We start from the raw sequence: 26,781 nt of genomic DNA, 5'->3' as shown, positions 1-26,781 counted from the left end.
AGTAAGTTGATTTTACAGCACAAATAAACTGCTGAACTACCTTCATCTTTGTGTATCCTGCAAGAGCCCACTTACTGGTGACAAAAGGGAAAGGTTGAGTTCCACCTCATAAAACTGACACGACTCCGTGAATAGCGAGTAGAAGGGCGTGTCAGCCACCACCCCCGAGTCAAGTATACCAGAGAAGGCTCTGCAGTTCTGTGAAAATGGGGAATCAGCCCACCAAACTCACTGCTGACGAGCAGTGGCTAGAAAAGAAATGTCCAGGCGCCGGACAAATTAGTGCTAATAGATTGAGAAATCCTAAGAAAATAAAAAGTCCCACTTGGGAAGGGAAATGTAGTCCTTGAGCACTAACACATCTGAAGGAGGCTCTTTGAAAGAAATAGGAGAAACAAAAAACTTAAAAAAAAAAAAAAAAAGGAAAACGCACGCAAGAATCACAATACTTCCAGGCCTGGAAAGAAGAAGCAGCTAGGCGAGACGAAAACAAAAAGAAAAAACAACAGAAAAAAGATAAACAGTCAGAAAAACAGAACTTAACTGTCAGTTTAGTAAAACCAAAAGACGAGACACCGCGCAGTCCTCGCAATCCTTTTATTAATCCACCACCCGCTCCTGCAGCCACAGCTGCAGCACCACCCATTATACACTCACCCATATCAGGAAGAACATAATAATCCCTCATCAAGTAAAAGATTAGAGATCAAAGTAGAAGTTTAAAAAGGGCTGGATACAGACCCAACTGAATACATATAAATACAAGAGGAATAAAGTGGAATAAGCAAAAGGCTAAATTAAATTAGAGCTTATCTCTAATGTATTCAAACTAATAATAGGAAGGATAACAACCTGTAAACTGGTATTAACAATGAAACATAGTTGGGATGACGACCATGCCCAGAATGAATGAAAGCAGATAATTCACACGAAGACATTAAATGAAATAGAGAGATGCATAAGGTATATTAAGGTTGTGTTCATTGTTCAGCCAAGGAAAGTGTGTGAAAAGGTAAATGTCTCCAGCTTGGGAAAGGGTGAAACTGCACCACCTGCATCACCCGCAGCCCTTGATGGATACATATTAAAATAAAATATAAAATATAAATAAAATATTATAATAAACTATTGTATATTAGTAGTATACACTAATAAATTATTGTAATATACTATTGCTGTTATATAAAAAAAAAGATAATAACATTAATAGTGACATAATATTAATAATAAGAGGCACCTTAGTTATGATGTGAGGTGGATAATTGTTAAAAGTAGTCTGCATCAAGCTTAAGGTTTGCTCAAGTTCAGTACAATGACATATGAGGTGAAGAGAATAAAGAAAATACCTGAACTAATTAAGTGCATAGAGGCACTTGACCTGCTTGAAAACCTGTCATCCTAGATGAGACATTGTTAAGATGTAGAGAACACCTATACTAACAACTAATAAGCTAAACCCTGTATACAACAGCTAAAGCTACAAGATTGAGAAGCTGAATTAAATATGTGGACACTACTAAGCTAAAGAGCAAGTTACACATTTTTTATTTATTTTGTTTGGAGCAGGAGCTGCATGCGATTAAAGCTCACACATGCAGCTGTCTGTGAGCTCATTTTTTTTTCCCCTCACACTTCTGCTTTGTTATTGGCAGCAGCTTTTTTCTTTTTGTGTCCTGACTCATGTGTGTCAAGTGCTCATGCCATCAGCAACTTGATTTTTGTTTGTTTTTTTGTTTTGTTGGTTTGAAAAACTAATTTGTGATCATACTTATGGATCACAGTGACACATAATGATTAGGCATATGATTTACTAATGTCTAGTTTTAGAGCTGTGAGCAATGCATCCACATAGAGATTAAAAGCCTGGTGCATACTGTATATGAAGCTGCTATAGAAAGAATGGAACCTTGTGGGAAAAGTTCACATAAAGAAGTTTTTTAAAATCCTAACTTAGAAGTTTGAAATATCTAAGATGTGTGAGTTCTTTGAAAAAAATAGAAATGACCTAAAAGCCTTAAATAAAAATGTAATGTTGCATCTACAAAAAAAAAACAAAACAAAAAAACAACGAAAAACAGAGTCATAGAAGCGAAACCGCTCACATTCTCATACTCAGCTCAAAGTGCAAAACTCACAGCAGTGATACGTGCGTGTGTATTACACGGAGGCCAAGACATAAATATATACACAGACAGTCAGTATGTTTTTTCTGCAGTACATCACTTTGCAAACATTTGGCAGAACAGAGGAATGATTACATCTACTGGACACCCAGTACAACATGGAAATCTTCTGAAGACACTACTAGAAGTAATAATATTGCCAAAACAGTTAGCATTATGCAAATGTGCTGCACATCAGAAAGATGAATCAGAAATAACTAAAGGCAATAACTTTGCAGATCAAGAAGCTAAGTTAGCCGCACAACAAAGTGTAGACACATTAATGTCTGCATCCGCAATGCAAATACCTCTTGATGTACTTAACCCTCTGGGGTCCAGGGTATAATTGGCCGTTTTTGACTACTTTTGATTTTACCTCTATATTTCACCTTTAAAATATGTTTTTCTTGCCTTGTTTGGTATCATTATTTTCAGCACAACCTCAAATATCTGAAATTTGAGTTATTTTTTCATTTTGGTATACTATATTAGCACAGTTGATCTAAATTCAGACAAAAAATTCAAAATCCGAGTAGAAAAAAGTTATTTTTTACAGTAAAACCCACAAACATGTTTAACGAATCATTTTCACAACTTGAAATGCAAATAGAAATTGTACATTTCTAAAAATTATGCACAAGTTTTCCAAACAACAAAGTTATATGGTACTATTTACCTAAAAATGCAGCCAAGGCCTCAGTCGTTTTTTATATAACCATTTAAATCTATTTACAGAACAATCAGGTGTGCTGCATCAAATAAGAAGGCACACAAATTATTTGTGCCAGTCCAAAAAATGTAGTTTGTGTTCAGTATAAGACAGAGGAGAACAGCACAGGCCTAAACCCTGCAGGTCTGACTGCAGGAGGTGCATCAGTCCAACAAACTAACTATAGCCTCCAAACACGCTAAACGTCACTAATGTCTCACATATGAAAACTCGCTCTCTCTCTTTCTTTCGCTCGCCTGCTTTCTATCGCTCGTGTCACTCCTAAAAACTTCCCCTTCTCCCTAAAAAACCAAATGTCACATGTTGGCATATCATTTTTTGATTGGCTGACATGGTAAACTCTAACACCAATAGGGAAGGGGTGTTTTTTCTTTTTCTTTTTTCACTCGTAAGCGGAGAGTGTTTGCTAGCGCTGTTTGTAGAAAACGCTGTTTTTACCGTTCTTCCCGCTGTAAACACCACTGTTTTGTTCAGAAAAAAAACATCGCGTGTATTTTTTATCATAACTCTGGCTTTACGTGGCCTATCGACACAATTCAAAAACTGGTACATAGTTTGAAGTCCGCACTTTTGACCCAAGTTGGAATGGAGACTGACTCGCTGCATCTTGTAGCTGTGTCGTCTTAAATTGGTCATGTGATTTTGACGCGCTGGCGCGTCCGGCGACCCCAGAGGGTTAAAGAGGAACAAAAAGCAGCACCAACCACAGAACAGCAGCATTAGTGACCCATGGGGTGACCCATGTGTCATCAGGAGGGATGTTCCAGATCATTAATACACACTTTTACACTCTAAATTTTGAAACTTCAGCAAAGGAATTTGTGAGGACATGCATGATCTGTCAAAAACACAATTCACAAGGCAATCTGAGGACAAAAAGAGGACATTTCCCCACACCACCTCATCCATTTAACACCATTCACATGAACTTTATTGAATTAAGTGAAAGTCAAGGCTCAAAATACGCTCTAGTGATTATAGACGTATTCTCAAAATGGCCAGAGATTTATCCAGTGAAAAAAGCAGACGCAATCTCAGTTGCAAAATGTCTATGTAATCATTTCATCCCAACATATGGCATCCCTACTCTGATAAGATCAGATAATGGGACACATTTTGTCAATGATGTGATCAGCAAAGTCTCTGAAGCACTAGGATTCAGCATAAGAAACCATTGTGCTTATCACCCACAAAGTGCAGGGTTAGTAGAGAGAACTAATGGCACCATAAAACAGAGACTCAGAAAATGCATGGAAGAAACAGGAAGACCATGGTCTGAATGCATAGGCCTAGTAAAAATGTGGATGAGATTAACACAAGGCTCTCAAAGACTTACACCATTTGAGGTTGTTCATGGTAGACCTTTCCCACTACCAGTGACAAGTGAACCTTTAGTCAAATCTGTCAGAGAAACAACTCTGGCAGAATGGATGGCAAAACTACTAGAAAATAAGAATATTGCTTTGAACAATAAACTGCCGTACGACTCTTCTCCAGTCTCTTACAGGTTGAAACCAGGTGATTGGGTCCTAATACGGGTGCTCCAGAGGAAACATTGGAGTTTGTCCCGCTGGGAGGGCCCATACCAAGTGTTATTGACCACATCCACAGCCTGTAAAATTGCAGAGAGACCCTCCTGGATACATCAGAGCCACTGCAAAAAGGTTGAGGTCCCGGGAAGCCCCGACACCCCCGAGGAAGCACATTAGGGAAATCTCACCCACACTTGATTGCTTCAGTGGTGAGGGGGAAGTGCTGATTGGGCGCCCGTAGGGAATTGCTCGCACTTCAACCTCTAACCTCTGATCAATTCTAGGGCAGCCAAGTGACAGGGTGTGACAGACCTGTGTGCAACCATGGGAAGGGGGACCCTGTTTGTTACCTTGACTACGACGCTCACCCTTACAGGACCCCAGCTGATGCCAACAACAGCTGAGCCACGAGGCAGACAGAGAAGATGGACGCACGACAACTCCCACCTAATGGACATGACACAAGACCACATCCATCCTTGGATGAACATTGCCTGATACAGATACGTGTTTAACAGAACCACAGAGAAAGACTGATTACGTCTGCTTGCACATGCCGAGCACATCAGTACAACCAACCATATATATGGGAAACGCACTGGAACATGTGCACCAATTCTGATCTCCGACCACACCTTCAGAATGACTTGTGTAAAGTGCACAACAACATCACCATCCTCATCCAGGAAGAAACGCTCAACATCAACAGTCAGACAACATGACTCAATCTGGGGAACCGACGTACCTGAAGAATTCAAACTCTGGACAACTGGACAAAAGGTACTCAACTCCCTCTTCCTGTGGGCAGGAGTTGGAAAACATGCTCTCAGAATTGAGACACTGGACTATAGATTCGGCTTGTTCCTCAATGCATCCTGCAAGGTCAACGAGGGACAAAACCAAGAAATAGACGCTCTCAGAATTGCTGTAATGCAACATTGTGTAGCACTGGACATGATCCTGGCTGAGAAAGGAGGATTGTGCGTCTTATTCAACACCACATGCTGCACCTACATACCAGATAATGTACATTCTTCAAACATGGCTTCAGATTCTAAAGAGACTGTTGATCGGCGTTGGAGTTTTCCTGGTTTTATTTTGCTTTTCTTTACTTGTGTTATTCCTTGTTTAAAAGCTGTAATTTCACAGATGATAGCGACATCATTCACAGCATATGTAGATGTACCACAAACCGATGAAGATCATGAAGACTTCTTTTCCTATTTGTAAGATGAAGATGAAGTGCAACTAATTATGTAGTAACTGAAAATGTGAAAGACAAGTAGTTACTTACTGATAACATGTACATTTCATTTCTCTGATAAACAGGAGGGAATGTTAAAAGAAAATTGTACATAATGTGATCAGCTACATGAAATGTGCTCTTTTATTGTTCACTAAGCAAACCACATGTCTACGTGACTTTTCACCTAATAACTTTTGTGATGATAAACTTATTTACCAACTAACAGCTTCCTCTTTTCTGGAACATACAGACTTAGAAAAGGGGAACCTCAGCTCTGAGTTCTTAGAATAACTTTGTTATCTTTGTACACACATAAGCTTGTATAAATAAAGAACGCAGACAGTGATAGAGCGTGAGTCTGTGAGTACGCGCTCTATGACTGCCCTCGCGAGTAAAAGACAACTGCAGTGTTCGTGTTTTCTAACTCAGGTGTTTCAGCTGAAGAACTGCGGGGTGATTTTTAGAAATCCCCTGTCACTCACGTGCCCTGACCTGCTCCCTCCATGCAGCGATGGTGCTGCCCAGATTGGCATCCGAAGCAAACTGCTGAAGCCGGGGACTGGTTTTCACCATTGCTTCCACTGTGCTCAGTCCCACAGACATAGCCCGTAGGCTGTCGGACTGGGATATGCGGTCCAGCAACTTAACCAGCCTTTCCATCTCAGCGTCTGACTCCGAAGTGAAAAGGTCTGCGGGGTCCATGTTCTGGTCGCGATCTTCTGTCATGTGTAGGCTGTGTGCAGGCAGGAATGGTAGTAGGAGGACCCAAAGTGCAGACACTCGGAGGCGAAACGTGAACTCAAATACAGCTTTAATGCTAAACTCAAAAGTAACAAAACTGAGAATACAAAATAAGCTTACGCAGACAGAACACACAGCAAGATGAGGGTAGATCGCGACACTGACAGATGAAAACACAGGGCTTATATACATAGAGGGAGCAATCAGGGAGTGAGCAACAGGAGGGAAAAACAGCTGGGGCAAACCAGGCCTAACGAGATAAAGGAAGCACGACCAGACGCATTTACATGAGACACGGACTTTCAAAGTAAAACAGGAAACTGTTAAGATTCAAATATTGGAGATGGATACAAAAGGAAAACCAAAATAACAACACTGGTCCGGCCGGGTGAAGTCAAACGATGATTTTAATGAACACACGTGTGGGAGATGGATACTGTACGCAGACAGCATCGATCTCGAAATGGTGGAGCATTGCTCAAACTCTTATAGCCTCTAGTGGCCCCCACCTAGTCATAAAAGCCTAAACATTCACATTCTTTCTCTCACACGGCGCCTAAGTTATGACCTCGGCTCCCTGTTTATCTGCTCCCAACAATGTGGTGGGGGTAAAACTCCCGTGGAATGTGGTCTGTCTCCTCTGCTATCAGAACAGAAAGGCCCTGGCTCTCTGCACACAATATTCTCTTCTTAACTCAGCAGTATAGTGCATCATAAAACAATATCATCCATTCCCAATAAATCAGCAGTCTAATGTAATACAAATCAGTTTAACAAATGTAATCGTTATCACCTTCTTCTAATTCAGGAGAATAAAGCAAACTAAAACTACATAATAATTTCACAATCATTAATCAGGGGTATAACATGGCATAAGATAATATAATAATCCCACAAAACATAACACAGACTGAACTTACAGACACAGACTCACAGGCAGGCACTACAACAGAGGTAACAGAGACGTGGGACCAGGGCAGACACAGACACTGACTGGACATGGGGAAATAGCAGACAGGGGAGACAGCAACTAAGGATACACAGAGACATAAACCATAAGACAGAACTCTAACAAAGAAACCAAAGACTAGAAATGATAAATAATATAATAAACTTAAAACCCTGGGTCAGCGACCCAGGCCTCCTAACACTGCTAGCAGAGGATTAAAAGCGTACAGCCAGTCGTTCATGTCTTTCTCGCTGTTGGCCTGCAGGAAGATGCCTCCATGTTTTGTGCACACTGCAAATGTGTTGGGCGTCTGAAAAGAAAACATCACATTATATTCATGTTCATTCAAATGATAAATCCCAGTCCATTTGCCATTTCATCAATCAATGTGCCCAAAACTGGCCACCAAAACAATTTGAATGAATTCTCATTAAAGACAAGCGTGTTACATCCAGCCTCAAACTGTACCTTAAGCATGGCCTGCTGGTCTTCGCTGTATTCCACCTGTGCTGTGGAGAGATTGAGGACGCCTCGCTCCACGGCGTCCTTGTCGCTGTTGTAGATGAAGACGTAGGGCTGGCGAACAACCACAAAATGCTTCACCCATGAGTTAGAGCGAGGCTCCGTGAAGCTTAGTTTACCCTTCTTGGACACAACAGATCTGAAAAGAAGAGATTTAATCCATTTATGTATTTTTTAAGAGAGCGCTTGTTTTTCTGAGGATGAAGCAGAGTTGCTTTGTTTCCAGCTGAAATCATCCAGGTTCAGGAATTTGAATCGATCCACATCATTTCTGCTTGAACTCGAGAACATGAGTATCGACTGTCTGTGAGACACATGTCATAGTGACAGTATTTGGGTTAATATGGCATTACTCACCCTGGTCGCATTTCTTCAATATCTGGCACCAAGTTGAGGAACTCGTTCTTTGCAGCCCGCGCAAGGTAGGAGGTCTCCAGAGTGGGAACCATCGGGAAGTTTTCATAGTCTGAGCAGGATGGACTGGAGGCACGTGAGCTGTTCTCAGGGCTCCTTTAACATAAATCACACCAAGTTAGAATCAAATAGATAACCTGTCAATAACCATTTGCAGATCAAGGTCAATGTTCCTAAAAATATGTTTACTTCTGGTCCATGGAGCCACAGCGGGAGTCCGACAGAGAGGGGCAGGTAGAGGAAGGGGTGAGGGTGGCACTGCTGAAGCTCGTCACGGATGGATCACGTCCAATCGGTGAGATGTCAGAAAGCTGAAGTGAAACAAGAGCAGGATGAGGTAGACGTTAACATATCAACTCCCTGATGTGACACAGAAAGGCTATTGTTTTTATTTCTTTGTATTATTTCTCACCTTGCAGTCACTGATGCTGTTCACCAGCTGGTTGTATTCACTATTGAATGTGTGTGTCAGAAGGTGCAGGCACTACAACACAACAGGAACACGACCGATCAGCTCCCAGCAGAGAAGGAAGAAGGCAGCAACAAGAACGCCCACTAAGCCGACGTTTTTCCTCACCTTGGTGGCCAGCTCCTTCTCACGATCCACCAGGCTCTCGATGTCGGTGGAATTGTAGCCGCTGCTCTCACTCGGCGTGATGGCGCTTTCAAAGGTGGTGCTGGAGATCTGCGAAGAGATGGAGGTGGAGGTGGACAGAGTGCCGGAGCTCATGCTGGGAGACAGAGACTCGCTCAGGGACTTGGTGGCGGGAGCTGTTCCCACGGGAGCCGGCTCTCCCAGCTTCTCTCTCAGTGCCAGAAGGTGACGGGTCTTTTCCACCTGGACAAAAAATGGGGGCGAATGTGAGGTGGGGAGAAGAGGGGAGGGTTAGTGCTAAAGAGACATAAACCAAAGTGCTAAAGAGAAAACTTTTTAGCACTTTGGTCTTTGGCTTGAAAAGTCATTTTTCCCTCTACGATATTAAACAGAGATTTATTTCTTTATAAATCTTTTAAGGCCCCACCTCCTGCAGCTGCTCCATCTTCTCTAGTTCCCACTGGAGCTCTAGGATGAGGCTATCTCCTCTGGGCCACCAGCCGGCCAGGTTCTCCTCTCCAAGCACATAAGCCACTGATGTGTCCAGGACCTTCCTCCTCTGCACCCCTGCTCAGGACATGAGCCCTCATTAGGATGAAGCTCTCCGCAGAATTATCATAAAACAGCTGCTGTTCTTTAAACATGTTTCATGTCCGCTCACCTGGGCTTCCAGTGTCAGACATCTTACACAAGCTCAGCTCAGAGATCCCAGTCACTCGGTTGCTCTAATGAAGCAGAAGTCATGAACAAGGCAACTTTGTATCAGGGCAGATATCTTTGATTGTGAAACAGAGATGGCCACAGTACAGCAGCCCAGATTTACCAGTCAGGAGTTTTGGAGTATCCAGTCCCAAAGAGGTTCTTGAGAGAACCGGGTGGGGAAATCTTGGCGTCTCAGGAGTAAAAGACCATGCAGATGTCTTTGGTGATAATGGCAGGCTGAATGCAATGGTCCAGCTGTAGAGAGGAGATAAAGGGTGTGTGTTAGACACGATGACATCAAGAGACTTAAAAACATGTGCAACACAGCAGAGCAGCGGCTGACCTCCAGATACGCAGATAAGGCCATGTAGATCTTCTCTCCACAGGGAGTGAGGCAGCTGAGCAGCAGGGAGTTGTGCAGGGAGCTGTCCCACACTGCCTGAAAGCGATAGAAAGTCCTGAAAAAGACAGAAAGAGGAAAAGTTAGCTTGACAGCATTATTTTTCATGAAGTCCTACTTGGTGCTAACATTACAGGGTCTCTGTTTACAGCAGTGTGTCATGCAGTGAGTGATGTGAGCAGAGTTCTGACATATCAGGAAGTGAACACAGTGACTGAAGCGATGTTCACATTCATCCTTTAGTCATGACAAAACATGAGGGATTGCACTGAGGTGAGACTTTGACAACAGACAAATCAGGAGCCACAGAGTGTCAAGCGTCAGCCGACACCAATTCGGGACAATGATAAGAAAGAAATTCATTTACAGACATGTGAAAAAGCAGTTTTATGGATCTTGATTATTACAACACATCATTATTTATTTAAAACAACCCAAAATGCACAAATGACTATAACCAAGTACATCCTGTCATTCAGCAGCTGATAGAACCAACTTTCACAGCAAAAACTTGAGGTAATCAGTTTTTTATTAGTGTTTCACAGCAGTGTGGACGTTCAATCGTGTTGAAGTTTCAACTTTGAGCCACTGCAGCACCACTCTGTTGTTGCTTTGCTGCTGCGCTCTGGAGTCACTGACCCAACGATGATCTCATTTGACTCTAGAATACTTCATGGCTCACTCAGTGACCTGGACACTTTGCAGGTTCTTTGGCAGCAAAAAAAAGCCCAAATAATCATCACCCGTGCAAAACTGTTGGTATGCCGTGTTTGCTTTTCACCAATGTTGAAGCTGTGCATTAGGGCTTAGCTTTTCAACTTTGCAAACCTAACCCTTGCTGCCATGTTGTATTTAGAGGGAAAATGGTTTCTCCTGGAAGCCTTTCCAAACAGGCCATATTTGTTGAGTCTTTTTCTAATTGCACTGTCATGAACTCCAACATTTAGCATGCTAACTGTGGCCTGTAGAGGCTCAGATGTGTGGGGTGAATTTTCTGGGACGTCCTCTCCTGGTAAGGTTGGAAACAGTCTTTGATTTTTTTAAAAATGCGAATAATCTTTCTTGCTGTAAAATGATCGACTTCAAAGCCTTCCCACATTCATGGGTATCATCAACTGCTTCTATCCTCCTCAGTATGTTGCCACTTACCTGAATACGCCACACCAGCAAACTGACAGTAGTGGTTACACTTACTGATGATCTAGTGCATTTGATTAGCACTTGGCTAATACTGACCCTCTTAACTAATTATGGAAATTACTTGGATGTACTTAGTTTTTTAAACATCTGAATTTCGGCTCAGTGTTTGTTAAATAAATAACGACGTGGTATAATGTGTTCTGTGTTGTTCATCTGAGGTTGCATTTACCTCATATTGAGACCTAATAAGGACCCGATTTGTTTTGTTTTTTTAAATTGTGTCCTGATACATAAAACCTGAGAGCTCACATAACTGCATATGCTCAGAATATACAGCACACGTGGATACAAATTACTGCCTTGCAGCAGCAATCTTAAGACCATCACTATGAGCTCTATACAAGGTTACTGTGTTCCTGTTATTAACAGCAGGGGGCACTATCAGCCACAGATGGGGGCCAGATATGCTCTGCTGGTGCCTCATTATGTGTGCCTATGACAAGAGGCACACATATTACTATTCCTCGGATTTATTATTATTATGTGTGCCTATGTCAAGAGGCACACATATTACTATTCCTCGGTTTATTATTATTATTCTTCAGTTTCCGCCTGAAATTTTGCAGCGAATCTCGCCCGCAGTTTTCAGACAAAGCTTCATATATGTTACCTCATTTTGTGCGGCTGGATCTGGAATGGTGTGCTATGACTTTTGGTGTTTATGACTATTATAGTTTTTGAAATATTAATATTTTAGTGAAAATTTTCCCGCGCTCCTCTGCCAAACAGTTTTGACAATAGGGTTACATATGTTAGATCATTTTGTGCGGCTGGAGCTGGACTACTATGGTACGACTTTTGGTGTTCATGACTTTTATAGTTTTTAAATATTAATATTTTAGTGCAAATTTAGAAAGATTCTACTTTTGGCGCCATAGAAACAGACTTCATTTGTGGTGTCTTGGCTCTCTCTAGTGGTATACCCGGAGTAGTACAGGCGAAAAGATCTATCCTTGGCCCAAAACTCCATATCCCACAATTCATAGCACGCCTCTACAGAGGCCTCTACCGAGTCAAACAATGGCGGCCACCACTTCGTTTTCTATGTCTTTTATTCGTGTTTCTAGGTCACAAACTAAACTTTTAAGACATTTTCAGGCGAGAATATAGGTGTGTAAACTTCAAATATCTGCTCGTTTTATCAAGACATCCCATATTAGCAAGAGTTGTCTTATGTGTTGCTGATAGCCAGCCGGCTAGCATAGCGCCCGCTAACATAGCGCGCCGCTAGCATAGCTAGCTAGCACTGCTAGCGACCCTCAAAGCACCAGGCTGGGCTTATAGTGACGCCGCTAAAATTTGTTGCAACACCCGATCGCTCGCCAAGTCTGTGTTTTAGCTGGACTCATTTTTCGCTTATATGGGCCGATGATGGTGGTCGATGTGGAAAAAATAACTGAGTTATTTGGTGGTGGAGCTAGCCGGAGCTACAACAGAGGGCAGCTATCCACCGTGTGTGACAGAAAGGACATGCCGCGAACCACACATAGGAGGTGGGGCAGGCCACCGCCGATCGACCGGTGGTTGCTAACCTGGAGGTCAATCGTGGATCAGGGAAAGCGAAGGTGGTTGCTAACCTGGAGGTCAATCGTGGATCAGGGAAAGCGAAGGCAGGAGCTGAGGGGTGAACTGAATTTCAGGTAAGAAGTTATGAACTGCACTCTATTTGGGTCAGATATAAACCGAGTTTAGGTGTAGTTTGTTTTCATTGTGCTGACTTTTTACAATCGTACTGCATGCTAGCTAGCACGACAGCTGTGTCTTGTGATAAGTTACTGATGTTGAACTTTATTATATTCATAAGGGTTGGTTCGTCAGAGTTGCCGTACAAACGGAATCGTCCCACATTCAGAGAAAACATTACGATTTATTCTGTCGTTACTGAAGCCTCCCTGTCATTCTCTCGCCAGTTGCAACTTCACTCATGAAACTGATCAACGATCGGCTTTTCGCTCTTGTTTATCGCGCTAAAGAACAGCAGCACGTTTAAGCTTGATCAGCTGTTGTTAGAATTCATTTGATTTTAATTTCTAGCAGCTCCTTCAGTGGGAGACTGCGGCACACCCACGGTGTGGGATGGAGAGATTTCGCAGGTCTTTCCTCCCCACTGCTGTCAGACTCCACAACAAAGACTTTAACTGATCAAACACACACATGTGCAATAACACTAAGTGCAATAATCTTCCTGGCATCGTTGTATTTTTACTCAGTTGTATATAGCATTTGTATTCTATTTTTATCTTATTGTATATTTTATTCTATTTTATTCTACTGTATATAGTATTTTATTTTATTCTATTCTGTTCAGTTGTGTACTGTATTTATTCTTATTTTATTTTATTCTAATTTTTGCTTCATAACTTTTGCACTGTCCACTTCCTGCTGTGACAAAACAAATTTCCCACATGTGGGACTAATAAAGGTTATCTTATCTTATCTTAGTATCAGCTGATGTTTGCTGGGGCACAGCTGTAGAAGCGGCTGGTCCAAACCAGGAGATGTCCTTACTGAATCATCAGAGCTGAACTGGTGATGGAGAAACAGGTTTACCCTTTAGGTGACATGAATGAGTTGAAGGAAGTTATGAACTGTTTCTGACAGACAAATATACACCAAGCTCCTGTTTTTGTGTAGCTGACAGCTGGTAACTGTGCAGGGGCGGATCTAGCAAAGCTTTTGCCAGGGGCCAGGTAGGGCATTAACAGGAAAGGGGACACAAAGATATACTTTTCTTTCTTACTCTCATATAAAATATTTAGCTTTTTATTAAATAGTTATCTGCATCTTACAACCACAGTTTGTATAATAATACACAAGATTGGCTGTAGACCATTGTTAATCATTCAGAACACTGTGTAAAAATAACAAAAAACAAAAAGTGAATGCACAGCCGGCTGTGTGGGTAAACCAACCATGTGTGAAAAGTGGTCCATAATGTAATGCTTCAAAGCGTGTTCATGCAAACATTGTCGGGTCTGCCGTGGTACAATGGGACTTCTGCTCATGAACCTGTGTGCACAGGCGTCTGCAAATCGGCGCTGTACGAAGTAACTTCATCTTTACACAAAACTGTAAGCTGTCATCTGTGAAGCGTGGCGGTGTTTGTTTTTACCATAGTTCATGGTGGAGAATGGCTGCTCTTCTGAGTTTTGCTCTCTGTAGCTGTATGAATGGCAAACTACAGTGATTAGCAGCGGCATAGGCACACATAAAATTTCTTCTGAAATTTTCGCTTTCTAGTTATTATTATTATTATTCTCCAGTTTCCGCCTGAAATTTTGCAGCGAATCTCGCCCGCAGTTTTGAGACAAGCTTCATATATGTTACCTCATTTTGTGCGGCCGGATCTGGAATGGTGTGCTATGACTTTTGGTCTTTGTGAATTTTATAGTTTTTAAATATTAATATTTTAGTGAAAATTTTCCCGCGCTCCTCTGCCGAACAGCTTTGACATTAGGGTTACATATGTTAGATCATTTTGTGCGGCTGGAGCTGGACTATTATGTCATGACTTTTGGTGTTCATGACTTTTATAGTTTTTTAAATATTAATATTTTAGTGCAAATTTAGGCCAATTCATCTTTTGGCGCCAAATAAACAGACTTCATTTGTGGTGTGTTGGCTCTCTCTAGTGGTATGCCGGGAGTGGTACAGCCTGTCTACCCTTATTTGGATTACCGTAATGATGACAATTTCAGCGGTGCGCACAGCGTCGCTGCTTTCAGGAGCCATTGGAATTTTTAAGGTTGCGCAAATCATTCAAAAGTTACGGTAATGCTTGGTGGAAAACTCAATATCCCACAATTCATAGCACGCCTCTACAGAGTGAACAATGGCGGCCACCACTTCGTTTTATATGTCTTTTATTCGTGTTTCTAGGTCACAAAATAAGCTTTTAAGATATTTTCAGGCGAGAATGTAGGTGTGTAAACTTCAAATATCTGCTTGTTTTATCAAGACATCCCATATTTAGCGACAGTGCTCTGACTACGTCGGTCCTGCCTGACAGCTAGCCGGCTACCTAGCTAGCTGCCGCACTTGGCTGCAAATGGATAGCGAGGACTCTCTCTCTCCTTTCACCTCCCGGTCTCTCGCAAATGCTTGCATAGAATCGGAGTTACAGCTGGATGTGGAAAAAATAACTGAGTTGTTTGGTGGTGGAGCTACAACAGAGGGCAGCTACCCACGGTGTGTGACAGAAAGGACATGCCGCCAACGAGACATATGAGGCCGGGCAGGCGATTGCTAACGCGGTGGTCAATCATGGATCAGGGAAAGCGAAGGCAGGAGCGTGAGGTGAACTGAATTTCAGGTAAGAAGTTATGAACTGCACTCTATTTGGGTCAGATATAAACAGAGTTTAGGTGTAGTTTATTTAGCAGCAGTTCTCTTATGTGTTGTTGATAGCCGGCTAGCTAGCTAGCGCCGCTAGCATAGTTAGCTCGCCGCTAGCAACCCTTCGTGAAAAAGCACCCAGTCTTGGCTTATATTGAAGCGGGTGAAACTCGTGTCAGCACCGGTCGCTCTCTATTTGGGTCAGATATAAACCGAGTTTAGGTGTAGTTTATTTAGCAGCAGTTCTCTTATGTGTTGCTGATAGCCGGCTAGCTAGCTAGCGCCGCTAGCATAGTTAGCTCGCGCCGCTAGCAACCCTTCGTGAAAAAGCACCCAGGCTTGGCTTATATTGAGGCGGGTGAAACTCGTGTCAGCACCGGTCGCTCTCTATTTGGGTCAGATATAAACCGAGTTTAGGTGTAATTTATTTTCGTTGACCTTTTACAATCGTAATGCCACGGGTGTTTATATACAGCTGTGTGCGCACTAAGTTACTGACGTTGGACTTTATTTTATTCATTAGGGTTAGTTCATAGAGTTGCCGTGCCGCACAAACGGAATCGTCCCACATTCAGAGAAAACATTATGATTTATTCTGTCGTTACGAAGCCTCCCCTGTCATTCTCTCGCGTGTTGAAACGTCAATCATGAAACTGATCAATGATCGGCTGTTCGCTCTTATTTATCGCGCTAAACAACAGCAGCACGTTTAAGCTTGATCAGCTGTTGTTAGAATTCTTTTGATTTTAATTTCTAGTATCAGCTGATGTTTGCTGGAGCATGAAGATGAAATCAGGAGATGTCCTTACTGAATCATCAGAGCTGAACTGGTGATGGAGAAACAGGTTTACACTTTAGGTGACATGAATGAGTTGAAGGAAGTTATGAGTTGTTTCTGAGAGACAAAGACCAAGCTCCTTTTTTGTGTAGCTGACAGCTGGTAACTGTGCAGGGGCGGATCTAGCAAAGCTTTTAGGGGGAGCTAGGGCATTAACAGAGAAAGGTGGACACAAAGATATACTTTTCTTTCTTACTCTCATATAAAATATTTAGCTTTTATTAAATAGTTATCTGAATCTCACAACCAAAGTTTGTATAATAATACACAGGATTGGCTGTAGACCATTGTTCATAATTCAGAACACTGTGTAAAAATAACAAAAACAAAAAGTGAATGCATGTGTGAAAAGTGGTCTATAATGTAATGCTTCAAAGCGTGTTCATGCAAACATTGTCGGGTCTGCCGTGGTACAATGGGACTTCTGCTCATGAACCTGTGTGCACAGCGTCTGCAAATCGGCGCTGTACAAAGTAACTTCATCTTTACACAAAACTGTAAGCTGTCATCTGTGAAGCGTGAGCGGTGTTTGTTTTTACCATAGTTCATGGTGGAGAATGGCTGCTCTTCTGAGTTTTGCTCTCTGTAGCCGTATGAATGGCAAACTACAGTGATTAGCAGCGGCATAGGCACACATAAAATTTCTTCTGAAATTTTCGCTTTCTAGTTGGCAAGTTAAGACTCTATAGTGAGAAACAGCTGAAGGGGGAAAACACTGATCTGGAAACATCTGAGTATTACAGAGGATATACATAGCACTGTGGTTCAGTGTCACACAATCACAAACAAATACAGAAAAGTACTTAAAAGGGTGTTGCCTCCAAAGATTGCCTTTACTGGTTTGGAGCTTAGGAGGCGTAATAACGACAGGCATGAATGAAGACAGATCTTATGCAACACACAAGCACACACAAACTGGAGAGCCTATTTCTATGAGCCTATGGGACTAATGAGAAGCATAAAAGTCTTTCAGTGAAGGAGCCTTATGTTCTCTGATACCTATCAATATCCTTATCAATAGAAAACCTGAGGAAGAAAGAGAGCGCACAGAAAAAAAAAGAAAAAGAAAGAGAGAGAAGCACAAAGAGTCAGGCAACAGAGACAATGAAGCAAAGTAACGGGCAGCGAAAATGGAAAAGGTCGTGCAACTGTAACACGCAGACATTAAAGTGGTCGCGCCACAATGTCGTGCTAAAAAGAAAGATTCTTTAAAATACAAGGGGGAGCAAGTGAGTCAGATACCAAGGGCACAGAGATGAAGCAGGTCTGATCGGAAACTGTTTTTTTCTAGGCCAGGGAGCACAAATAAAAACACCCTTAAAATGTAGGTAATACAATTTTGTCAATCTACTAAAACTAAATAAAACAATTCTAAAACCCGTAAAACCACCATTTTCTACATTACCGGCTCTTCAGGTTGTTTTGTTGCTTTAATTAATTTATTATTAACAATATATAAAATTAATATAAAATTATGCACATAAGGAATTGCTAATGTAAAAAAAAAGTGGTTTTATTTATATATGTTTATATATAAATATATGTGGTGGCCTCTAGAGACAAAGCACGTACAAATTCCAAAACACATTTCTAGCGTTAACTGAACTTCCAAAAACAGAGCTACCTAGATCACTTATATTACACAATTGGAAGCATATGTGTATGGTTTGTGTATTTATACACAATCACTCATATATATTCAAATAATTTAAAAAAAAGTTCATTTACCTCTTACTACCACACACCAAATTCGGTCATTGGTACTTCCTGGCTTGTGTAGCCACTAGGTAACAAAAGCTCAACACTGCGCCTAGCATCCTGGAGCACTGCTGTTGTGTTTTGTACGTGTTTTGGAGTTTTTACGTGCTTCAGGGTTCGTACGTGTTTTGCGGTTTGTACGTCCTTTGTCTCTAGGGGCCACCCTAAATATACTTCTATTTATTCACTCCACATAAAATGTAATAAATAAATCATATAATACAAAAACCAACTAGTCACACTTCAACTTTTAACTATTTAAATTTTCAGCTTTTTCCTTTTAAACAAATTGAAAGTGAAACAACACAAAACACTGCAAACCACAACACAAATATAAATTAAACTATGAAAACAAAAAGAAGATGCATATTCTCTGTCATGTGGGCCTGCATTAATAAACTTTCTGAATCCTTTATCATCCGCAACTGAAAATAGTTGTGGATGATTACTATACCTTTCTAATGTGACGTTGTTGTCCCTGGCTCTCTTTCTCTGTCTCTTCCTCCCGCTCTGTTCCTGTGCTACTGCCAGTGTAACTACCGCCCCTCCGACCTCTTCCCAGCGCAAAGCACAAGGCTCGCGTGTGGAGTGAAGCGGGGGGAAAAGTGCGACAGAGAGGGTGAGAGAAAGAAAAAAAAAAACCCACGGCTCTCGATAAGGAGCCGGCTCGCGTCGTTCACGTCAAAGATCCGGCTCTAAGAGCCATTTCGTTCGCCACCGACACATCACTACAGTTGAATGGCCCCCAAGGTCTCCCGATCTGACCCCCTTAGACTTTTATTTTTGGGGTCATCTGAAGGCAATTGTCTATGGTGTGAAGATACGAGATGTGCAACACCTGAAACTACGGATACTGGATGCCTGTGCTGACATTTCTCCTGCGGTGTTGCTATCAGTGTGTGAAGAGCGGGAGAAGAGGGTTGCATTGACAATCCAACACCATGGGCAGCACACTGAACACATTTTATAAGTGGTCAGAAACGTGTAAATAACTCATGAAAGAATAAAGTTACGTTGAAACCAAGCACACCATTGTTTTTCTTGTGACATTACCAATAAGTTTGATGTGTCACATGGCCCTCTTCCTATTGAAAAAACAAAAGTTGTATCCAAGATGGCCGACTTCTAAATGGCCACCATGGTCACCACCATCTTGAGGAGTTTGCCCCTCACATATACTAATGTGCCACAAACAGGACTTTAATATCACCAACCATTCCCATTTTATTACGGTGTATCCATATAAATGGCCCACCCTGTAGATTATTAAGTGAATTACTGGGCACATGCATAATTCACAGACACTGAACCAACCACAGTATTTTTCATAAAACTTCATTTTTCATAAAACTCCACTCCAGTAACAATAAGAGGCAATAAGATGCACTTTTTACATACTGTCAGATTTGTTCTGCGTGCCGTTTTCAGGCCACATAAAGATTCACCTTAGTTATCTATTTCTTTATTTCTTTGGGATTACAGTGATATTTTCTATAGAGGAGTATGTATACAGCCATCTTAGCTTTTAACTGTAGATCACAACTGAAGACAGCAGCAAGGATTGATGTACAAGTAATTGGATTTCAAATAGCTGTAAATATATTCCAGTGTCTTTAAAGTCCTTTATCCTGTCCTGTCTTTACAATGTTACTTCAGAGTTAGACTGAGTACACAAAGCATTCGGGTAATAATCACAATATTGTATTCAACAAAATTAAATGCTTTATATTTATATTACTACTTATAACAACATATGCAACATTGTACTTGATTCCATATATTTACCTATGCTGTACATGTTTCTGTCTTTAACATAATGCCACATGCTGTTTGTTTGATATACTAGAGAAATGAAAGACAGTAAATGAATATTATTACAATTTTTTTCCAAGGCTACGTCATCGATTTGGGGTAATATATATTTTATTCTTTTAAGATGACCCTCATCTAGGTCACGCTGCTTATAGGCATTTTAATAACCATAACAAGATAGAGCTGGAGTCATTTAAGCTCTATAGACCCATGCTGTTGTTCAGGAAGCATGTTTAATTTCACCTATGTTGTTGGGAATAGAATAGAATAGAATAGAATAGAATAGAATAGAATAGCTCTTTATTGTCACTATTACAAGAACAGTGAAACAATTTGGCATCTCTCTGCTGTGTAAAACACAAAGACGTAAGTATCTACACAATAACACAGGCGTTTACATTTACACAAGAAAGATATGTACAAGTTATAGATACACATGTGTGCATACGGATACACCCATACATACATACATACACATATATCCACATACACACACATGGCATCTGAGGAGCAGGTGAAATGTAAGGAGCAGTGAATGATCAGTGCATTGTGAGGTACAGTGGGGGGTAGGAATGCTGCTTCTACTATAATAAATACAGTTTATAGAGGCAGGAATGTTGGCTGCATTATAGTATAAAAAATGGTTTATAGATAAAGTGTAATGTCCATGAGTGTTGGCAGTGCAGCCAACCTTCAATCAGGGAGGAGGTAGGGCATGTTTGACAGCCTGTGGGTAGAAGCTTCTATTGAGTCTGTTTGTCTTTGAGCTGATGGACCTGCAGCGTTTATCAGAGGGAAAAGGGGGAAAAGTGAGTGTCCAGGGTGCGAGGGGTCCTTGATGATGATGGTGGCTTTCTGCTGATGTCTGCCAGCATAAATGTCTCTGAGGGGAATTAGTGAAGTGCCAATTACCCGCTCTGCTGCCCTCACCACCTGCTGCAGTTTCCTCTTGTCCTCCACAGTGCAGCAGTTGAACCAGAGTGTGAAGCAGTAAGTCGGGCTCTCGATGGTGGAGCGGTAGAAGTTTACTAGCAGTCTCTGGGGTAATTGTGCCTGACGCAGCTTCCTGAGGAAGTACAGCCTTTGTTGTGCTTTCCCTACCTGGTGGGAAATGTTCGTGGACCAGGTAAGGTCGGCCGAGATGTGGACTCCGAGGAACTTAAAGCTTTCTACCCTTTCTACCTCCTCCCCATCAATGTAGAGGGTAGAGTGCTCAGATCGCCTTGTTCTCCTGAAGTCGATTACCACCTATCAGCAAGTGTGGATACTGTATAATTGTATGTGAAATTTGAAGCAGGTGCGACATTGTATTTCACACACACGGCATGCACACCAGTCTCAGTAGGCACAAAACAAATGCAGTAGGTGTTATTCTCTCCCTTCATCGTGTCAGCCTTGTGAACCTGTCCAGTGAACCTGCTATGTTGATCTCTGAGGATACAGAGATGTAGAGATACAAACATCAAGTCTAAAGATCATCTAGCGTCAGCTGCACAAGAGAACATTTCCACTAGAAGGCTGGTAACCTCCCCCCTTTGACCCTTGAGCACAGATGTATAGTTACATATCAGTTCCTGCTTATCTCACCTGGGATCTTGAGGCTGAGGTCACACTGGCTGTCAACGTTTGCAACTGATGTTGCCGTCCTCTGTCTGGTGACGCTCGCCTTCATTCTGCCCTCCCCTGTTACTTTCACTGTGAAATCACTTCCTGTGTATGCACATGAGCAAATTCAATTCTTATTAAAAAAACAAAAACATGTCCCTTCTCTGTAATCCCCGACTGTTTTATGGTAAGCACCTGGCACATATTGGTCAAACTTAACTTAATGTTGATGATGTCATTTCCTGGTTCAGTAGAGCAGCAGGTGACCTTGCAGGTGCCATCCTGTTGGTCCTCAGTGTTTGTTTCCACTTCAATGGAAAGGCTCAAGCCACCGTAGCCTAATATAAAAAAGATGAGACTGACAAATATTTTATTTGAATGATTAAAAAATGAAAAAAATCACAGTATCTATACTTTCACTGAGCATATACCTGCATGCCGAGTGTCAATGTAGAACTCTGTAGGCTCAAACGCCCTGGCCTCGCTCAGCCCGGTCGACATGCACACGGCTCACATCACCAATCTCTGACTGTTGGTCATAACAGCAACTGGGCTGCTGGGAACATGACGACCGTTCTTCTTGATGTTAACAAGGTGCTCACCAACCTCCTTGGGAAAAAAGGAGATTCCTAAGACAGACAGACAAAACAGATGGGGGTTAACAACGCTTATTCTTGAGTGTGCATGCAGCCCATTTCAGCTGCTCCTGTTTCTTTCTCCATACTTTAACTTATTACTTTCCCCCTCTTTGTCTTTTACTTAGAGATTAATAAAGTATTTAGATTTTGGAGTCTCATTGTTTAGCAAACTTCTCACTTATCAGACAGACACTCACCAATGTGAGCGTTACGCAGCATCTTCAGCAGGCAGGGCTCCTCTGGCCCTGAGGGTGTTGTAAGAGAGGCTGTCAGCTGGCTGAGGTCCAGCTCTCCTATGTCCAGTGGAATATCTGCAGCCGAGCCCACCTTCAGATGGTACATCTTCAAGGAATCGTCACCTAGAGATCCAGCAGTGATTGTTAGGGCACACGCTAATGGCATAAATGCACCATTTCTATCATGTTGTGGCAGGGTGTGGTGTGTGGCTCAGCTGCAGGGGAGGGGTGTGGTGTCAGGGGGGGGCTGATTCACACACCTGAGCCCATCATCTAATCATGTCTTCCCTGTTAAAGATGTTGGCGGGACCGCAGGAGAGGGTGGCGTGTGTGCTACAGGAGCAGTGTGAAAGCCAATGAAAACGTGCTAAACTGCAACGCTGATGTTGTCGGGTCTTCATTGTCACACATATATCCTTACTAAATTGATTGCATTTTTATTGTTTCAGTTTAGGCATCTGATCAGAATGTTTCCAGGCATGTAGACTTACAGAAAACCATTATCAGTGTAAGTGTAAGCATTGCTGCAAAAACCCTCCGCACTCTACGTGTACCTGCAATATTTCAACCCAGCCATAGTGCCAGGCGAAGCTCATGACCCTCAAAACATGGAGCGCAAACTCATTTATGCATCCACAGTGAAGCCTCCACCACAAAGTCAGCAGAACTACCAACAACACCTCCTTCCAGTCCAGGACCCCAGGCCCTCACCTTCTGCTGGCCAGCCTCAGTGCCAATCTGAGGCTGCACATGAGCAAATTCAATTCTTATTTAAAAAACCAAAAACATGTCCCTGCTCTGTTTCTCTCTCTTTTAATTACAAATGCAGCAGATATGCCCATTGTTTAACTGTGCGTGGCACAAATGTCTTTCTTATCACAACATCTAATTTTTATGATTTCGGTATAATGATTAGACGCCCAGCAAGTTTTCTAGAAGAAGAATTGCCTATATATTTTAAGTAGATTATGCAACAGCACAATCAGTAATAATTTCAGTGCATATGCAGTCAATGTTCCTGTTGCTAACTAGCTCATTGCATTACAGACAGTTAAAGTGAGGATATTGATGGTGTAGACATTGATTCTTGTCATGTTATATTTCACACATTCTGGCACAGGAAAGATGTTCTGGCTTTCTTTGTTTGAAATGTTTGTCTTTTCTTCTGTATAATGGAAATAAATAGCATTTGAAAAACTGAGGAAATTTACACTCAAATGCTTTCAGTGTTGCTGTGTTGATTGTTTTCATGTTTAACGTTTGTATGGAAGACACAGAAAGACGTTTGGCTAAAGAAATCTGTGCTAGAGTGACTTTAAAAAAATAAATAAACAGAATGTAAATAATGATGTTTAGAGTTTGAGATGGAAGCTGTTTCTACAGGATCCTGATGGACACTCAAAGCTTTTATAAAATGTTCTCATTAGTTGTTTGCAGCAGAATATCAACCGATGTGAACCAAAACAACAAAAGTGCACAAGTGTGTGAGACTATAAACTATAGAATCAGAACTGCTGATTTCATTACTCTGAACTTTTAAAGGCAGATTTTGTATCTGAGAGCAGGGACACTTGCTGTGTTCAGTGTGACTCGTCTCTGCAGAAGGTCAGGGCTCTGATAGTTACAGTTAGCGGGTGACTTACTGGGCAGGTGGATCCTGAGTGTCTGTTGGAGTCAGGGTTCATTATGGTCCTGGTTGCTACTGGAAATAAAGAAACAAAAGGAGGCTGTGTTGTTCAGGAAGTACAGACTGTAGCTCAGCAGGTAGAATTACTAACTGGAAGGTTGGAGGTTTGATCCCTGGCTGCTCCAGTCTGCACACCACGGTATCCTTGGGCAACATATGGAACCCCGACTTCCTCTCTGATGCATCCATCATAGTGTCATTGTTAGAAAAAGAAGTGCTTGTGTGAATGAAGCACGCTGTATAAAATGCTTTGACTGCTCATATAGAAAAGCAGCTTATAAGAACTGGTTCATTTTCCAGATAATTCCACTATTAAGACAACAGACATGTGGGAGGCTTTCTCCTGAGAGTCACACTGAAAGTCTTGCTGCTCCTCCACAAAATGAACTCTTCAGTTTAGATTTGATTAAAGACACAGCTCAGCTAAACACAACTCAAACTAATCTACACTATTTTTCTTTATTACGCAGCATTTTTATAACTATTTCCAGATGTTTCTAAAGATGAAAACAGAATTAAACTCCAGCCTGATCCGTTTCTGAGGTTCCTGACTCTGAACGTCCCTCAAACGCCTCTCTGATCGTTTCCTTGCGTCGCTTTTACTTTCGCTTTCGTGAATGTTGTGACGCAGTTGATCGTCTCCATGTTAAGGTAATGTTAGCAGTCTGTACTGTTTCCTGGCTAACATCAGCTGTGTGCAGCTTAGTTTCAGCATAAATCTGCTTCGTTTTATGTGAGATCAGAGTCTGGGAACGAGACAGAAACAGTTAGTTGATGATCAGCAGCTGAACTCAGAGTCGATGTTACTGTGGATCCACTGACTGGTGACTGTAGGCAGCTTCTCCTGCCTCCATCAGTCTGTTATGGAAGCCGCCACAAAAAAGGATCCATTCTCGAAATTTCGACTTATTAACTCGAAATTGTGAGAAAAGTAACTCGAAATTTTGAGTTAGCTCTACCAATCAGTAATCTACGTACAATGCGCTCTCAAAACCGCATCGCAACAAATCGGCGCTTTCAGAGTACGTTTGCTGATATTAACATCATGTGATTAAGCTAATAACAGAAAGATTTCATCATTTCTGAAGCCACACAGAAAATAATCAGCAATTTGTGGATTTATGACTGGCTGTAATTCTGGTAGCTTAGCTGTAGCATTTGTAGCTGAGGGCTTCAGCTTCCGGGTAACAAGGAAATTACGTCATTCACGTAAATTACTGATTGGCAGCACTAACTCGAAACTTCGAGTTTGTTTTTTCAAAATTCCAAGTGAATAAGTCGAAATTACGAGAAAATAACTCGAAATTTCGAGTTATGGATCCTTTTTTCAGTGACAGAAACGGGCTTCCAGTCTGTGGATGTTCATTACCTGCTGACAGTGAGACAGGGCTGTCCTAAGAGTCGCTGCCAACATTTCATCTATAAAATGCATTTCTCTTCTCGTTCGTATTTGTATGCAGGTTATTTTCCTTTTTCAGTTTAACTGGTGATATTCATTCGTGTATTGTAGGTGAATGCGCTGATGTTAGTTCATAAATTCCACAGAGTTGGTAAACTGGCCGTTTTTGCTCAATAATTCCTGTTTCATGTTCAAACCATCAGACAGAAACTCTGCGTTTGTTTTTATGTTCTTCAGCCTGTTGTTCTTGAGGTAATTTGTGATGCATTTAATGACCCTCCACATGCTCTGAGGGTCATTTGAAGAGAAATAGAACTTCATCTTTAGAGCATAAGTGGGTTTTTGCCCTCTTTATGCCCGCGGTCAGGCTCTGTTTATTATAGTATAACACTCATAGGACACAGTGTCCCGCTGCACACACACTGCACACAATGACAGCTGCAGAGTTCGTGTCTGATGTATTAAGTATGAAACACTGTTGGGCTAAAATCTGGTCAGAATGAATCCAGGTGCAGGTGTGTCAGTTTAGGACCACTGGACTAACATCCAAGTGCTATAATATAAAGTGTATTCTGTAGTTACATCCTGGTGTTGCTGCAACAGTCCCACATGGAAACGTCAACAGTCAAACTCAAAATCTCTTTTTGTCAACAATAAAATGACAGCAGAGCAATTTGAACAAAGTTGGTAAAATGCTTCAGAAATTAGTAAAATATTAAAAAGTGTCTTGATGCTCAATCATCCAGTAAATCCCCAAAAAGTTGATTCTGTTCATCTGGATGTTTTCAGCAGCATGGATCAGTGTGAGGACAGAGAGGAGGAGTCCCTCCTCTAAAAGCACTCTGTGTGGGGAACATGAGAGCCAGACCAAAGCTCAGAGGTGAGATGACCATCTCTAACTGTCCATGACTCTTCTCCATGTCACAGCTCAGCACTCACATCACTGCTCCATCATTATTCACACTCATACCTCTGTGTGTGTTGTTTTAAAGCCCAGAGCTGTGGGGCGTACCAGGCTCAGCTGGACATAACCCTAAAACTAATCCAGAACCTGGACCTGAACCCAGCTGTGTTTCCTTAAAGAGCAACCAGTCGAAGGGTTTTATTGTAAACTTTAACAAAAGACTGTTATGTGACAAAGAGTGAGTACATTATTTTTATGAGTTTCAGATTGTTCATCATGTCTTTAATTTAATATTTCCAGTTTTTCCTTCCTATCTCATGAAGCTGTTACATTTATTGTTTTTCTTTTAGGATCAATAAGAGGCCAGAATCTCCTG

The 26,781-nt window shown here is 41.7% G+C and overlaps 1 protein-coding gene and 1 pseudogene across 1 annotated transcript; both read right to left on the bottom strand.

The window, feature by feature from the left end:
* Positions 1–7,538: 7,538 nt before the first annotated feature.
* On the bottom strand, positions 7,539–22,042 carry LOC120438868 (annotated as a pseudogene).
* On the bottom strand, positions 21,927–26,302 carry LOC120438736 (filamin-A-like). The gene is made up of 4 exons (XM_039609162.1): positions 24,059–26,302; positions 22,676–22,748; positions 22,377–22,538; positions 21,927–22,170 (listed from the first exon to the last, which is right to left on the bottom strand). The coding sequence occupies exons 2-4, from the start codon at positions 22,686–22,688 to the stop codon at positions 22,052–22,054; spliced, it is 294 nt and encodes a 97-aa protein (XP_039465096.1). The 5' UTR covers positions 22,689–22,748; positions 24,059–26,302; the 3' UTR covers positions 21,927–22,051.
* Positions 26,303–26,781: the final 479 nt, after the last annotated feature.

This window comes from Oreochromis aureus, linkage group 3, assembly GCF_013358895.1.
Source record: "Oreochromis aureus strain Israel breed Guangdong linkage group 3, ZZ_aureus, whole genome shotgun sequence".
NCBI lineage: Eukaryota > Metazoa > Chordata > Actinopteri > Cichliformes > Cichlidae > Oreochromis > Oreochromis aureus.
This window is presented reverse-complemented; position numbering and strand designations above follow the sequence as displayed.